Genomic DNA, 15639 nt, shown 5'->3' with positions numbered 1-15639 from the left:
ATTGAAATATCTCCGAAAAAAAGGCACATAGACACACTGGCAGTAAAGTAGGGGTGATGTTTTATTGATTAGTTGAATGCAACTGAAGTCTAGACATACAGAAAGATAATTCACCATTAAAGTTAACTTTTAATAAAACACAGAATGCTAAAAGCACAAGAAGCATGTATTAAGTTTTTTAGGTGCATTTTTGCAAAGTTCCACATTCATAAACATTCAGAGACCAGAACTGGACCTGTTGTCACCTGAGAGCACAAGGAGGACAATACAATCTTCTCAGAGAAGTAGTTTGTGCTCTCGGATAAAGGTTTAGTACAGAAAAAAATGTACATTCAGAACATTTGTTTCACTTGACCTAGAGTGGCAATCTCAATATTCAAAATGATTGGCTTGTTTTGTCCTAGACATTAATTGATAAGCCCTCATACAGCACTGAATTAATCCTGAAGTTACAAATAATTTGGATACGGGAGATTTATGCACATTCACAAGTCAAAATTAGACTTGTTCAGGAGAACTGCAAGAAACTGCTGTGTGTATGAGTTTGCTGTAAGCCCATCTGAACCACCTAAGATGTACGTGACATTGAGCAACATGACTTTGGGCATTAAAGCTCTATAAAAGGTCTAAACTACTTGTAATGTGAAAAGGGTTGTGAGTACTGCCGATCCCACTGGGAATCAACAACTAACTCTGCAGCTCTCAGCTGGGATCTCTGTAACCATAAGGCAGTTTTTGGTTCACAAGATGGCCATAATAAACTGATGAATATATCAGGGTTCTGTTGCTGATGAGTTCGTTTTGGAGTTGTTCTGCCCCCTAGTGATTAGTAATCACTTAATGCAGCTTTAAAGTGGTCTCAGACTGGGCAATTTCAAGGTTTAGCCCAGACAAATTACACTTTACTGATGGGTGTGTGGGTTTTGTCATCATACTCGCACTGGAAGATAATTGTGAATGAAAGATTTGTCAGAGAAAAAAATAAAAAATATATATAAATTGCACAGTCTAAGGCCGCCGGTAGCGGCAGAAAGTATAAGTCAAGACATGTCCACGAACCACCGAGAAAAGATGAAGAATGTATTTATTGAAGAACGAAATAAAAACATGGAAGATCTCAATCTTATCAGTTTATCCCATGTTTGCCGAAATCATCTGTGATCGACGCAGCCACTGAGGTCGCCATTTCCAGATGTTTCATGTATGAGCTAGAGGAGAGTCCAAACTGACAAGAGAACTGGTTCATCACTTCAGAAAATTAAGGCAATTCCTGAACTGAGGAAAACATAGGAAATGGCAGTCGGTTTTAACACCATTAATAAAAACATTGAATTTTTGTGCTACTGACCAACATACAAAAAATAACTTTTAAAATATTGACATTTTACTTTTTTTTTTTTTTTTTTTTTTTTTTTTTAAAGAACATCTTCAGTGACAGAATCCTGCTGAATTTCCCACACCAAGGTTTTCGTGATGAACTAACTTTGGGGAGTGCGGCTTGTATTCACGATATTCAAAAAAGTTGACTCAGGTTATGATACAGGTGCTTCACACTTGCCACAAATAACATTACCGTCAATTCAACATGGTCCACACCCATACAGTACATGACTTATCAATGTTTCTTTTTTTCCTTTTTAAAGTCTTGAATGTACATCACAACCCAACGTGATGAGAATTCCTGTTTTACATAGGAGTAGTACCATACATCATTATTACAAATCTTCCAGATACTTGTGCATATTTCTGTTAGGTATGTGGTTTCTGAGCTCGGGTGTAGCCACCTTGGTGCAGCTGGGTTTTTAGTGGGAAGGGGTGGCTGGGGTTAGGGCTTTGAGAGGGTATGGCCGTAGTGGTGAGAGGAGCAGGCAGTTAAATTGGCGGCTCGTTCAAGTGCTTGAGGCGGATGCGCTGGATGTAGCTAGCATTGGCAGGGCTGTATCTGCTGGGGCTGAAGTCCGGTGAGGCAGCGTGCCGGGCAGGACTGAAGCGACCGGTGGGAGACATCACGCTGCTTACCGGGGAGCCGGGAGTCTGGTGCTGCATCCTGAGTCGTGGTTTTACCACAGCAGGGGTGGGCCAGCTAGACGACACACATCAACACCAGTCAGTGGTTAGATTAACAATATTGTTCCTTTGCTACTAACATGCTACTAACATTTTACTGTCCCATAGCACTTTTTTTGCACATATTTATATGTTGCACATGAAATAAATTCCTTTTGCATCTAAAGAGCCATTTCTACTTTTTTTGTCAATAAGAGATGGTACCGTTATTTTTGTCTACACATGCATTGCAATAAAATGTGAGCCAAGCCTACTAACCTCTGCATGTCTGACAAAGAGTACGACTTCATTGTGCTCTTCCATTTATAAATGCTGGGATACTTTTGGGCATCGATGTCTATGCTTTCTGTTGCTGAGAAAACCTCCCTGTCCAACTTGGTTGGGGAATCCCTGTAAAAACAGACAAGATCAATAAAATGTGATATTATTATCTTAACTCATGAGCTGGTAAACATCAAACCCTTTTGAAACCGGCAGCTTGTCACATTCTCCTAATAGCAGTCACACTGGAAAGATTGTGACACACCAAAAACATTATCAGGGACATTTTGTATTCAAGCAGTCATAAGACACCATTACGCTTTCTGCAGAGAAACCAGTGTGACTCACCCGTCAATGAAAAGTCCTCTTCTAATGTGCGGAGGGGTCCTGGGTAGGAACTCATTACAGTTATCTAAGGACTTATAGGAGGACCCAGAGGATCCTGAGCTGCTCAGGTCCCTCCCCCCATGGTCCCACGACTTGGACCTAGCACAGAAGTTGCGCAACCCCGACAATGACCCCCTAGTCCTGCCCAGCACCTCCAGACTCTCTTCTGCTTCAAAGTACTCCTCTGAGCTGCCGCTGCTGCGCCTTTCCTCCGTCTCTCCTCCCTCTGTTCTCCACCCTGGCCCCTCCATGGGCTCGCCATCCTGACTGCTGTGACCAAGAGAAAGGCAGTTCAGGCCGGAGGTCAGGTCTGTGGCTGACGACGAGCTATAGAAGTCCCGCGCCTCTCTTGGCCGGCTCCCGCCACTGCTCCTCCTCTCCCTGCAGCTGGTGGGACTGTCCAGCGGCTCTTGCAGCGACATGCGCTCAAACTCCACCATGAGGTTGGAGATGGGAGACAGCAGGCAGGAGGAGGACGGGGAGGTGCGAGGGGTCACCTTCTCTCCATTGTGAGTCCTGTCTCTGGAGGAAGAGCACACCCCATTTTTGCAGACTACGCCGGGCGACAGGAGGCCGTCATCGCAGCAGCAGAGCAGGTCCTGCTCGGCCGCTGTCTCGATCAGGTCGGCCCCGCGGTGGTGTAGTGCAATGGGCAAGATGTGGAACTCGCGACCACCCACTGCTCCCTTCAGGGCGTCCTTGGATGCAGCAGAGGAGGTGATGCTGGTAAGTGCTGCGTTCTGCCGGTTCTTCATCTCCTCAAGGCTGATGTCATCACCCTCGTCCAGGAAGGCGCCAACAGAGATGGAGTTGCAGAACTTTTTAGGCTTGCCTGCAACCGTAGGATGATGAATGATCAAACAGACTTATAACTAGGAATTATTACAGTGTAATGTTATGATATATTTCTTACTTACAGGAGGACATTAAGTAGCTTTGCGAAATCTTTTGTCTATTTCATATCTGACAAGAGGCTGTACTTGAGAACCCTGATTACACAACAGTGCCAATTAACAGACTGAATCAAGGAGGAGATCTGGAATTTGTGCAGCCTATTTCTTAATGCAGCAATTTATACTTAGCTTCCCAGATACAGAACAGTGAAGGTACCTGGAGATGGGGTTTTGAACCTGTTGCTGGTCTCATTCTCCCCAGCCTCTTCATGAGCCCGCGGGCTGAAATCCCTCTTGCTGAGGTACTCTTCCAGCTTGCGGAGCCCCTCAGCTGATGACAGATCCACAAAACTGTCCAGAAAGTCCCAATATTCAGCCCACGGGTGGCCCATCTCATGTGCCAAGTCTCTGCGGATAAAAGGATGACTTATCATTTAGATTATTACACATACAGTACATTATTTCACTCATAAGACTGAATTTCCCTGCAATTTCATAGACTGATTCATGTCTGAGAATAACCTGCTGTCAGAGTGCAGGTGAACCATTTATCACATTTTTATTAGATATAGAAAAAGAAATACATGCTTACACTACGCATACTATTCAACAGTGTTAATATAATATGCATCAGACGTCCTAACAACAAATTCAGTTGCTTTTGAGCCATTTCCAGGTCTGATATAACACTTTCAAGCCATGGTCTTCATACATTTTTAATGCAAACTATTCTATTTATTCCCTGTAATTAATTTACTTGCAGTTCTCCTTGTAGTGAGTGCATAAAGAGACTGAATCGAACACTTAGTTGGCCAGTTTATTAGGTCCACCTAACAGGCCTACAATAAATCCCACCTTCATGTAGGTTATAATGTTCAGTTTTTGTTGAAGCTGAGAGGTGTTGATTCAACCGTATGGTTATTTTGGAGGATGCAGTTTGTGGTGCCATTGAATTGTATTACATTATTTTGTACTTATTCCTGGACATCCCTATCCTTACGAAGACGGCCTTCTTCCGCCAACTGGTCCAGATGCTTTCATGGTTTATATGGGCTGGTAAGCCCGCATGTATTAAGAAAGCTGTCCTGCAGCTCCCCAAAAAAGCAGGGAGTATGGCATTGCCCAATCTTATCCAATATTACTGGGCCTGTAACATTGTTAAGCTACATATTGGATTTATAAGTGAAGTTAAACAGTGAAATTGGCCTTTTATGGGCACGAATAGAGATCATCTAAGCATTCACTCCCTTCACTCGACCGCTCGGCTCCCGCTCAAACTTCATGAGAACTCTCAAAACCCGGTTGTTACCCCCTCACTTCTGGATCTGGATACAGTTCCCCGGTGTTCCAAAATCATTGATTTCCTCCTCTTATTTTGACCCTGCATTTCACATTTGGCGTGACAAGGGCTTTATCAACATCAAATCCTTCTATAAGGACGGACTCCCTTCTGAATTAACAGAGCTCTCAACTAGGTTTGACCTACCCAAAGCCCACTTTTTTAGTTTGCTTCAAATTAGGCACTTCATTAAAACTACATATCCCCATTTTCCTAATTATCCTCCTGGGTTCCTGATTGACTCTGAGCTCTGGACCTCCGTTGACTCCCTGAACACCGACCCGGCTGCCGAACTGAAGCAGGTGTGGGGGCGAGAACTTGGCGTGCCAATGTCTGACGCCCAACGGGACTGTAGTCTTGATCTAGTTCATTCATGTGTGCTAGACACAGCCTACAGCAATGTAAGGTACATTATACGAATGCACGCCTGGCAAAGAGTTATCCGGATGCCAGTGACAGCAGATGCACACAGTCTACCCCCCTTATCCATCTTTAACTATGTCCAATATTGGATATTTGCACCTTTCTGTCTGATGTGGGCTTTTTTTGTTAGGTTACTTTTTGCTTTGTGTTTGTTTTTTTTGTCGTGTTTGCGGCAAAGCAAGCAGCGAGGCACTGTGGATAGGTTAATAGGAATGTGATGGGTAGGGGACTGGAAGGATATAGGAGGTTCATATCCATGTTCTTGACTTTACGGTTGTTCAACTGTATACACTCTTCTTGCTCACTGAGAGAAAAAGATTAGAGATGACATTTAATAAAAGGATGAACCAGGTCTGAACCCACCGTGTGTAGTACATGTCCAGACATGTCTATAATCCACAGGCATGTTTATCCTGCTAGTGCACTATTTCCTCCAGTGTATTATCTTCATGCGTCACAGTCCACAGCAGTAAGCCCAGTAGTATAACCCTTCAGTAGCATCACCAGATCTTTTAGAATACATGTAGACAATAGAAGAGTAAGGTTTTATTCGTACCTGCCGACTCTCTCTGCTCCACGGTCAGGATCAGACTTAAATATGTGGTGGAAATGCTCCGCCCTGTCTCTGGGTGGCGTCTTCCACGACCGACGGAAATCATCTGCCTACAGGGGAAGATGATATGTTCTGGTCACTAAATGTTTACTTAATGATGCAGTGCTGGACCTGAGTAAACACAGACAGGTAATCAAGTAAAGAACTTGCTTTAGAAGGGCTCAGCGGGCCAACAAAGGCTGTGACAGTCATCACCGGATCCATCGGGCTGTTTGTATGCCGCTGGATCGGCGAGAGACGTTCTGAGGACTCAGGCGACCACAGAGCACCGATGATAGGCTGAGAGGAGTTGTCGGTCGCCCTCAGCAAAGGGATGTAGCAGCGATCTGCGAGGCAATGGACAATTTAAAGTTTAGATAACACGTTCCATGGATATATGACCTTATTCACAGAACAATAGCCGTATACATTTTCATTTATTGGAATTAAACCTTAATCTGGCAGCGTACTTCAAAACAAAATCTAATTTATTGTGTTGTCAAACGTCTGTTGCATATGGCGCTGTCCGTCTGTGCACAGGACAGTAAATAAAAGATGTACAGAACTTCATGCCAAATACCACGCTCACACGTCAAATTCACTACAGTTACAGTCTTACACTACAATTGTCACATATGTCCGAGTTCTGTCTTTTTTTTAGGCTAACTTCTTATATCAGCCAACTAACACCATAAGAAACAAAGACAGATTAAAAAAAAAAAAAGAAGAAGAAATTCAACACTGAGGTGCTCAGCCACATTCCAGCTACATGATGTAACATGCTGCTTCTTTTTAATCAAGCCTTTCTCTGTGTGGACGCACACTAAATCACACTCTGTCCTTCAGGAAACAGCAGAGAACAAACTTGTGTATCCTTACCCTCCAAATAGTCACTTATCTTCTGCTTCACCTCTTGGGTTTTATTTCTTCTGCTACAAATAAGCTGTGGGAAAGGGAGGGGGTTAAAATTACAATTGGGGATATATGTACAGCTGACAACATACAAATGCTGCCGGATTAGCTGGGGAAAGTATTTGCTCATGCTCGTCTATGTTTAGCCTTCAATGTGCAGTGAGTGATTGCCAAAATATATAAAAAGCAAGCTAAAAGGTCACAGCTTCAGCATAATTGTACCTCCCTCAGTATCTAGTGGCAGGATTTCAGTGTTCAGCTGTGCAAGGCTGAGCAGCTGCTAGACAGCCCACATATGTATGTGTACACATTCATGAATACTCTCTGTGTAATAACCTCCAGCAGCAACACCCCAGGTTATGTAGGTTTCTTACTCAGTGTTCATGTTCACAAAGTTAAATAAGGGTCCTTACATCACAAGGCCTCTGGCCATCCTTGTTCTTACAGTTCTTATCGATGTCAGGATGTGAGCACAGGACATTGACCACGTCTGGGCATCCAAACTTACAGGCAAAGTGGAGTGGCGTTTCAAAGCCCTGGAGCATACAGACAAGCAGAGCAATACACAAAATGAATACACCCCATTCACTACAAAAGAATCTAATCTAATCTGGTTTAAGCTGGTACGGTAAAACAACTTACAGCCTTATCTGGAGTGTTGAGGTAAAGATCTACAATGTAGCGGATACGTTTTTGCAGCATAACTTCCTGGTCGTCTGGATACATGAGGCGCATAAACTCTGGGTTTTCCAAGGTGTCCAGCAGCAGCTGGGCGATTCCCGCCTGGTTCTCCTTGGCTGCCACGTGCATTACATTGTACCGGCAGCCCTCCTATCCAGACAAAACAGTGGAACAACTGTATGGATCAGGACTTAATCCTCTGTAATCTCCTGTCAACCGGAAAAAAATGCTTAATTTTGTCCAAAAACAGCATCTGACCTAAACTTCACCTGCTGAAGTTCGGGATTTATTAACCAACATGCATTTCATTTTTTTTAATGACTAGGGCTCAAGAATAGTTGATACTTATAATATAGTAGTATCACATTTACATGTTTAAAGTACCCACATCTAAAGACTGGTTTAATGATTTTAATGTATTTAACTTTTTAAACATTTGAATAACAATCGTTGCTCCAGAGGCGTGCAACCTTCTGACATGTACAGAAATCGTAAGTTGCTTTGGATAAAAGCGTCAGCTAAATGAATAAATGTAAATAAATGTAATGATGACTGATAATGCAATATTCACACACATACGGCTGGTCATATTTTAGCAACTGCGAGCTTGACAAGGGCAGGTTGGCACTGATGTGGAAAAGATGTTTATGTATCAACAAATGACAACGTTCCAAGTATGGCTCTGCATCTCTATTAATAGCAAAGAGTTTCCACAGAGTTTGTGAAACCACAGCAGTAATATACAACAACAAATTCAAATAAGTCTGTCTGTTAATTTGATTACAAGTTTATTTATCCTATGTTTAGGAAACTGGTTCACAAAGAAAGACAATCTGAGACTGCGTACACCAACTAATTCATTTTATGTCCTCACCTGCACAATAGTGGGATTATCCCCTGAGCCAATGAGATAGCGGGGGTTGCTCAACACCAGCTCGCTGAAGGCGCCCTCGTCGCCCTTCTCCACAGCTTTCCTCAGTTTTGCGGTCAGGTCCTGGGTGCGTGGGCTCTTGAAACTGTTGGCTCGCTCCCGGTTGATGGTATCAACCTCCATGTTGTCTGGTGTGGAGACCGAGAAGACAAGGTCAAAAACTCCAAATAGTGTTCAAGGCTGGTGTGACCCGTGCATCTGTTTGTTTTTCTGTTTGTGTCACATGATAACTCAGATATTAGTGACCTGAAAAAACTTGGGAGGAAAGATGCATCTCTACACTATATTGATAAAGTACACTCTATTGACGAAGATTATCTTGGAGGACATTAAAGACGGCAAAAGAAATCGCTGCAAATTATGCAGATTATTCCTGTGGATAAATTGCATATTATAGCCTTAGATCTTTCTTTTAAAGTCACAACCTTGAAGATTTTCATTTAAATATATTCTCTATTAAGTCACTATCTAGCGCTGAATGAGGTAACCAATGGTGATTTAATCTATGGCCCACTGATAAAGTATTGCAATATTTACGTATATTTTTTTTTAGTACAACAAACTGGGTGCTGGTGGAGACATTTTTGGAAAAAATACAGTATTAAGTTGCTGCTAATGCAAACCGAATATGTCCTACTGCTGCAGCTTCACATTGAACGCCTTTAACTGCTGAAACACAAGTTGACTTTTATTATTAGGTAGGCAGAGGAAATGCAATGTTTTTTTGTCACTGAGATTAGCACCGTCATGTTCGGCATTGTTTGACAGTGGATCAGTTTGAAATATTGCAGGGAGTAAAGGAACAGTCAGGAGACGGAGCGCTGCAGGCGACAGGCTGCACACCCCCAGCTCCTCAGCGAGGTAACTCTGAGGTAACTGAGCCCTGCTGTTCGCAGACTAAAGCATAAAAATCAAATCACAGTTGCTCAGTGACTGATGGAAAAACGCAAATTACTGTTTGTTCTGCTGTTACCACCAGTAACTACAGGTGTTGCAAAATCAACCACGACTTAAATCTACAGGATTACAACTTTAATAATACAGAGAGCATTACACTGACAATTCATCAGGACCCAAAAGATCTGTTGCCAACACTTTGATGAACCCTAGATTGAACTTCTAATAAAATGTATAAGAGAGGTTATTGATTAGGGCCCTTTTTTGTTTTTTTTGTTTTTTTTTACAGACATTGTATCTACTTACCTTTACTAATGCCCGGGCCTGGTTTGACAGGAGAAACGCAGGGTGCAGATTTGTTGGGAGAGGGGAAATAGTCACAGATCCCCTTAGCGAACCTCTCAGCATCCTCACGGTTGGGAAAGGCTTTGAAGCGGGCTCCCTTCATCATCTTTACAGCTTGAAGGGCATCTTTCTTATCGGTGTACACATGTGCTCTCTCTACAGACAAAAAAAAAATCCCAATCAGAATCATTATTTCCCCCCCATTTTTAATTCTCTAACTGACGAGTACCAGATTGTTCTTGTGTCATGTATGACATGTTTGGTAATGTGACTTTCTAATGGGTAGTTTTGTATTCTTTTCCTTTTTGCCCAGTCAGCCTGTAATGTCATTTTGATGAGTTTCTACAAGGTGCCACTGCTTTTGCATTTGCAATAAAAGCCTGCCTTGACAGATTAAAATTACCAGCATTGATTTTGTGGAAGCTCAGGATTAATTTAGATCAATACACTCATTCAGGAAGGTCAGGCAGTCCTACTGCCCCGCAGCTTACCACTAAAGAAATAACAACAAATGTTTTCATCCACTAAACAAACAAATGTGGATGTCGGACTACATCAGCAGCAAGCACTCCTAAACAAATAGAGACACTTGACAACACAGCAGACATCACGAATAAACAAAGAAGCAACATGATGATGTTTTAAGGTGGACTTTAGCCTCAACTCAGTATAAAGCCAAACACTAAACCTGTCAAAGAAAACAGAGCTCACTGGAGACAATAAGAAACACTGAAGAATTGATACTAGTGGACAAACTTGCTTCAAATTTAATTTATATATTTATCGTGTATGTTTCCATCCTGTAGTTACACCAGATAAAATGTAATATTTGATAGCTGACAGTAACAGCTGGAATCAAAGAGAGGACATTATGATTACAGTACGTCTTAGCTACGCCACCAGGAAGAGCAATGACTGAAACACATGAGAAAATCAAAGAGAAACAACTCAAGGAAACAAAATTATAGTGAAAATGTTCACTATCTAAATCAAACTATTTGCCATGTGAACAAACAAGAATTAAATTTAATATTAACTGTCAGAGAACAATTACAGCCACTAAATTATGTTTTTTTGAATTAAGTGTTGTTTTGAAATAAGTTACTGCTGCAATTGTATAAGTGTTCGGAGTGAAAAGCAGAGTTATTGATATAAGTGATGAACTGGACAGTGGTACCCTGTAAATGATGCTGGAATTACAATCTTGTCCTGATTTTAAAGTGTTTTTTACCCCTCCTACACTCATCTAAACACTTTCCTGCAATTCCCAAATTCAAGACCACCTGGCAAGTATTCCTCAACTGTGGTGGAACTTTTGCAAACTCTCAATATGTAATACTGAAATCTGAATGACACCACACAAAGTAACAAGCGGAGTCTCTCTTACCATTTCGAGCCAAAACATCCTCCCACGGCGGACATACTCCAAAATAAAAGGTTGGAGACACTTGTGCCAGCCTTGAAGGGGTTTCCGTTTTGGACTGAGAGTTACTGCCTTCAGCAGAGCTGTTTGAGGATGTCTTTACTGAGATCTCCTCTTCTTCTGGCGGGTTGAGACCCACACCGTAGCCAAAGTCCATCTCTTCGCTGCCAGTCTCAGTGGGGTTGCTGCTTGTTGCAGCAGTGGTAGGTGCAGCTGCTGACGTGGCACCTGCCACAGGTTTGGCATGATCGGTAACGGAGGCCGAGCCGCCTGAGCCGCCTGTTGAAGAGCTGTTGTCCGATTCAGCGGCGCTGCTCTCTGGCCCGGCCAGGACTCGGGCTAACTTCCTCTCAAAGATGGCTCGGGTGGTGGCTGTGATAGGGCCGCACTTGAGGTCTGCTCGGGCAAACTCCTCGCGCAGTTCATCAGCACTTAGCCCCCTCAGCCTGGTCAGAACCGCCTCCATGCTTCAGCTCCCTACAACCCACCACACAATATACTTCAGCAATTATGACCATCAAGATATTAATAACCCAAACAACCACCATGTAGAGAAACTTACTTAGCAACTAACTTAGCATTTGAAGAGTTTTAGTTTTCCACATTTTAAAAACTAAATATAAATATTCAGAATTCACAAAATACTTCAACACAAGATTTCTTCAATACTACCAATAACAATAATAATAATAATGCCAATTACAAATTATCTAGGAATACAACAGTAAATGTAATTTGGACAAGATGACATGTGATTATCATAACTAAACTGCTAATGTTTTCCCCCCCAGCTCCAATTTCATTACTTACATTTAATAAATGTAATTTATACTACTTGCCTTTAAACAGTATGAACACATAACTTTATTTAGTTTGGTATTATTTAGCGTTTACGCACTATAGCTTGGTCAATAAACATTAAACAAATATTAGTACAAGACATTGGTAAACCTCTAAATTAAATGACAACGTGAGTTTAGCAGGTTTTTACATCCACTATAATCCCCATAATGAGCAATCCAACAGCCTACAAATGCTGAGTGCACGTTGATATCAAATGGCATCCATCTTGTTATACTCCAACAAGCTGCTACAAATTGTAAAATATAATGCAGACAGACTTCTGCCTGTCAGTGCCAAGTATTTCCAGGTAGGATGCAGAAATCAATGACACAGCTAGTGTGTGCTTCACAGATACAAACTTCTTTTTTTTTTTTCTTTTTACAAACACAAGCTTCTGTAACGCAGCAAAGCGCTGCTACTAAAGTTCCGTGTACCCATAACATTAACCACACACACTATATCTAATCACAACCAACCACACTAATGTGGCACTAGCATCTGCTAGCTGTCTTGCTAACCAACATGTCAGTTTTAGCAGCCGGGGAGTGCGCCTCGCAAAGCTACAGGCTCACGTGAAAATCCGGACTGACCAAGACAGAAAGCACAAAAAATTGGGCTGTAATATTAACGATTACAAATATAAAGAAATCTGGATAAATTATAACAATATCACTCAGTTCATTCGCATGCTGTCACGCCCAAGTGTGTCATTCGAGGTGGGTTTTCGGGCTGTGTAACCTAACACATTTCGTGGTGATGATGCCGATAGAAAATCAAAGTGTACGTGATGGCATTTAGTAACAAATGTACCCCTATACTTACCGAGGAACATTTTATTTGATATACGCGGCGCTATGTTAGTTTTGCACAGATAAACTGTGGGACAGACACAAAGCTGGACACGGTCTGGAATAGTCTCATTGTTTACAACGTGTTCTGCGCATGCTCAGTTTCAAGGGAGGGCACATGCTGCATTCCAGACCGCTGGGAAAACTCAAATGTGGACGAGTTAAAGGTGACAGGCGCGAACATATAGTTCAGTAACACATTTATTTCTTAAAAATATTACGCAGCGATAAACTCGATAGATTTTTATTTTATTTTGTGAGATGATAGCATTTTTTTTTGGCTGATGTTAAATATTCTCAGCATCTGAAGACCTTAATCCCAAGACAAATAAACACTTAACACTAGAGCCCGACCAGTATCAGTAAGAAAAGATTATAGGCCAGATATACTGGTATAAATGATGACAGATAAGCAAATACAAATACCATTTAAATTAATACAAATATTTATTGTTTTCCCCCCAAATTTAAAGAGATGCTGTGGTTGGAAAGGCACACGCTGCCTTCCAGACCGGTGGGAAAACTCAAACGTAGCTAGGGCTGGGCAATAGAACAATGAGGATAATTATTGCAATATAAATGTCCTTGATAAAAATATAACAAATGTTCAATAAATGTTTGATTTAATTCATTTGAATCACGAATAAATCAGCACTTAATTTTTCTATTAGGATATTTATTTTGTTGAGGAACTCGTTGGCATCAAGTGTTTGTTCTGACCATAAATGATAGTTTAAAACCACAATTAACCATCTGGTTTCTTCTTCTTTCACTCAGGAGCAAAAATCAGCGTTTAAATTTGAAATAATCATTTGACATTTATCATGATAATTATCACGATATTTTTTTATCGTGATAACATTTTTGGCCATATGTAGCCCTATAATTAACACATTTATTTCTTAAAAACACTAAGCATCCAATAAACTAGATAGTTTGCAAGACCGCATAGGACACTACACTGAAGAAGGTCACCGCTGAGCTCCCTCTACACTACATGCAAAACATTATTATGCAATACATAGGCTATTAGGAGTGTGCAATATCTCATTGTGCAAGGGTTGTGCTACATTTGCAGGGAAATGCAGCCGACAAGGTTGTTCAATCCAAAACTGCCATTGGAATATTAATGTGCTTACTATATAGGTACCTGTCTAATGTATATGAGAGCATGTGTTGTGTTGCATGAGAGTATGTGTTAAGAGATGTTTATTTCTGTATTTTGTGTTGTCTTTGTAAAGCTGCAGAATGGACAGGGCCCAAATCAAATTTCCCGTCGTGGACAATATAGTATATCTTATCTTGTGAAACATCCGTCTAAATGCCTTGTGGCTAACAGAGTATGAACCTGCTGTGTATTTTTATAAAGTTACAAGTAACTACTACAACATTTGTCGTTAAAAGCCCTGAAGCCATTTCACAACATAAGCAGTTCATCAGACAGAGTTCATGGTCTTAAATCAGAAAGTTTTTGTGCCTTGACATGACAATGATTTTTGTATCTGTGTTGTACACAGGGTTGGGCAACACAGCCAACAATATCATCACGATAATAAAAAAACATTTCATTTCAACATATCATTTAATATCAGTTATTATCAAAAAAAAAAAAAAAAAGTTAAATGACTATTTCTTTCAAATTTAAAGGTTCTGATTAAATTTATGATTAGAACAAACACTTGATGCCAAATAGTGGATCGTTTCACAGATCTGAGGTAGAACATTCAAAACTATTATGACATAAATCTTTTTTTGTTTTCCCCCCCCAACAAATATCCATGAGTAAAATCTTTTTTCAGTCCATTTTCCTCAACAAAAGAAATATCTTCATCGTAAAAATTAATTTGTTCGTGAGACAAATGAATTAAATCAAACATTTGTTATTGAGGAAAATGATATGCGATAACTAATAATCATTGTTTTGTTGCCCAGCCCTAGTTGTACATGTCAAATGTCCTTCTGCCTAAGAATTTCATACAAATGAACAGAGCTTCCAAATTGATATCAGGGTTTTATCATAAATTACGTCCGTGATAAAGAAACAACAGAAATATACGTCGCTAATAATTACGTAACTTTCCCCAAGGTATGACTGTAGCATCATGCTTTCTCACCGCAGACGTGGAAGGAAGGAAACGATAAACTAGCAAACTCACGCTTTGCTTTTTCTAGTTAACACCACATTTATATATTTAAGATAAATTAAAATAGTGGAAATGTGGCTGTACGAACACCAAAGGCCAAAGAATATTCGTGTTGACTGATACAGTCACTATGTGTGAGGGCCAACTTGTTCAGGCGAGCCAAAAGCAAGACGATTAATCGAGATATATCTGTACAAGAACTAAATTAAAACACGAGTTAGGGTGTCTGTGTAGATCAGTATCCGATGCAGGCGGAAGCAAAGACAAATTAAGAGTAACGTTAGCAACACAATCCTAACTAGGAAGCAGAGTTTGACAAGCATGCTAACAGTCATTAGCAACTTAGCAAGGTAAGAAGCTAACCACTCAAGCCACCGGGAAAAGGCAGACATTAAAATGACCGGTAAGAACACGGTTATGTATTATAATCCTAAACGTGTACCGGTACTTGATTATAATATAATTTCAATAGGACCATGCCCACCTCCTCCTCCTCTCTCCCCGGCTTCTGTCGCTAGGTGTCTTCTCACCGCGACGGTTTCAAAATGCACAGAGCGAGGACCCGGTTGCCTCTAACAAAGTGCCTGAACAAAAATAACAGGAAAAACGTACGTGTGAAGCCTTTGCAATAAATTGGTCATAAAATGTGATCT

The 15639-nt window shown here is 41.0% G+C and overlaps 1 protein-coding gene across 2 annotated transcripts; it reads right to left on the bottom strand.

The window, feature by feature from the left end:
• Window positions 1–43: 43 nt before the first annotated feature.
• ankle2 (ankyrin repeat and LEM domain containing 2) lies at window positions 44–15603 on the bottom strand. 2 transcript variants are annotated; one of them, XM_046035950.1, is made up of 13 exons: window positions 15471–15603; window positions 11116–11628; window positions 9690–9884; window positions 8430–8614; window positions 7517–7705; window positions 7288–7410; window positions 6842–6905; window positions 6134–6309; window positions 5927–6033; window positions 3826–4016; window positions 2677–3547; window positions 2326–2457; window positions 44–2083 (listed from the first exon to the last, which is right to left on the bottom strand). In XM_046035950.1, exons 2-13 carry the CDS (start codon window positions 11615–11617, stop codon window positions 1873–1875), a joined length of 2946 nt encoding a protein of 981 aa, XP_045891906.1. In that variant the 5' UTR covers window positions 11618–11628; window positions 15471–15603; the 3' UTR covers window positions 44–1872. The 2 variants fall into 2 exon arrangements, with proteins under 2 accessions (XP_045891906.1, XP_045891905.1); XM_046035949.1 differs by lacking the exon at window positions 15471–15603 and adding an exon at window positions 12817–12969.
• Between the last annotated feature and the right edge of the window lie 36 nt (window positions 15604–15639).

Source organism: Micropterus dolomieu, linkage group LG21 (assembly GCF_021292245.1).
Source record: "Micropterus dolomieu isolate WLL.071019.BEF.003 ecotype Adirondacks linkage group LG21, ASM2129224v1, whole genome shotgun sequence".
NCBI classification, from domain to species: domain Eukaryota; kingdom Metazoa; phylum Chordata; class Actinopteri; order Centrarchiformes; family Centrarchidae; genus Micropterus; species Micropterus dolomieu.
Note: the sequence above shows the minus strand (reverse complement) of the source record. Positions and strands in the feature narration are given on the sequence as shown.

Coding starts and splice junctions, on each gene's coding strand:
- ankle2 (XM_046035950.1), bottom strand. CDS start 11,617: ATGGAGGCGGTTCTGACCAGGCTGAGGGGGCTAAGTGCTGATGAACTG. Junction 8,615..9,689: donor AGGCCCGGGCATTAGTAAAG/GTAAGTAGATAC, acceptor TCTCCACACCAG/ACAACATGGAGGTTGATACC. Junction 7,411..7,516: donor TCAACACTCCAGATAAGGCT/GTAAGTTGTTTT, acceptor TGTATGCTCCAG/GGCTTTGAAACGCCACTCCA.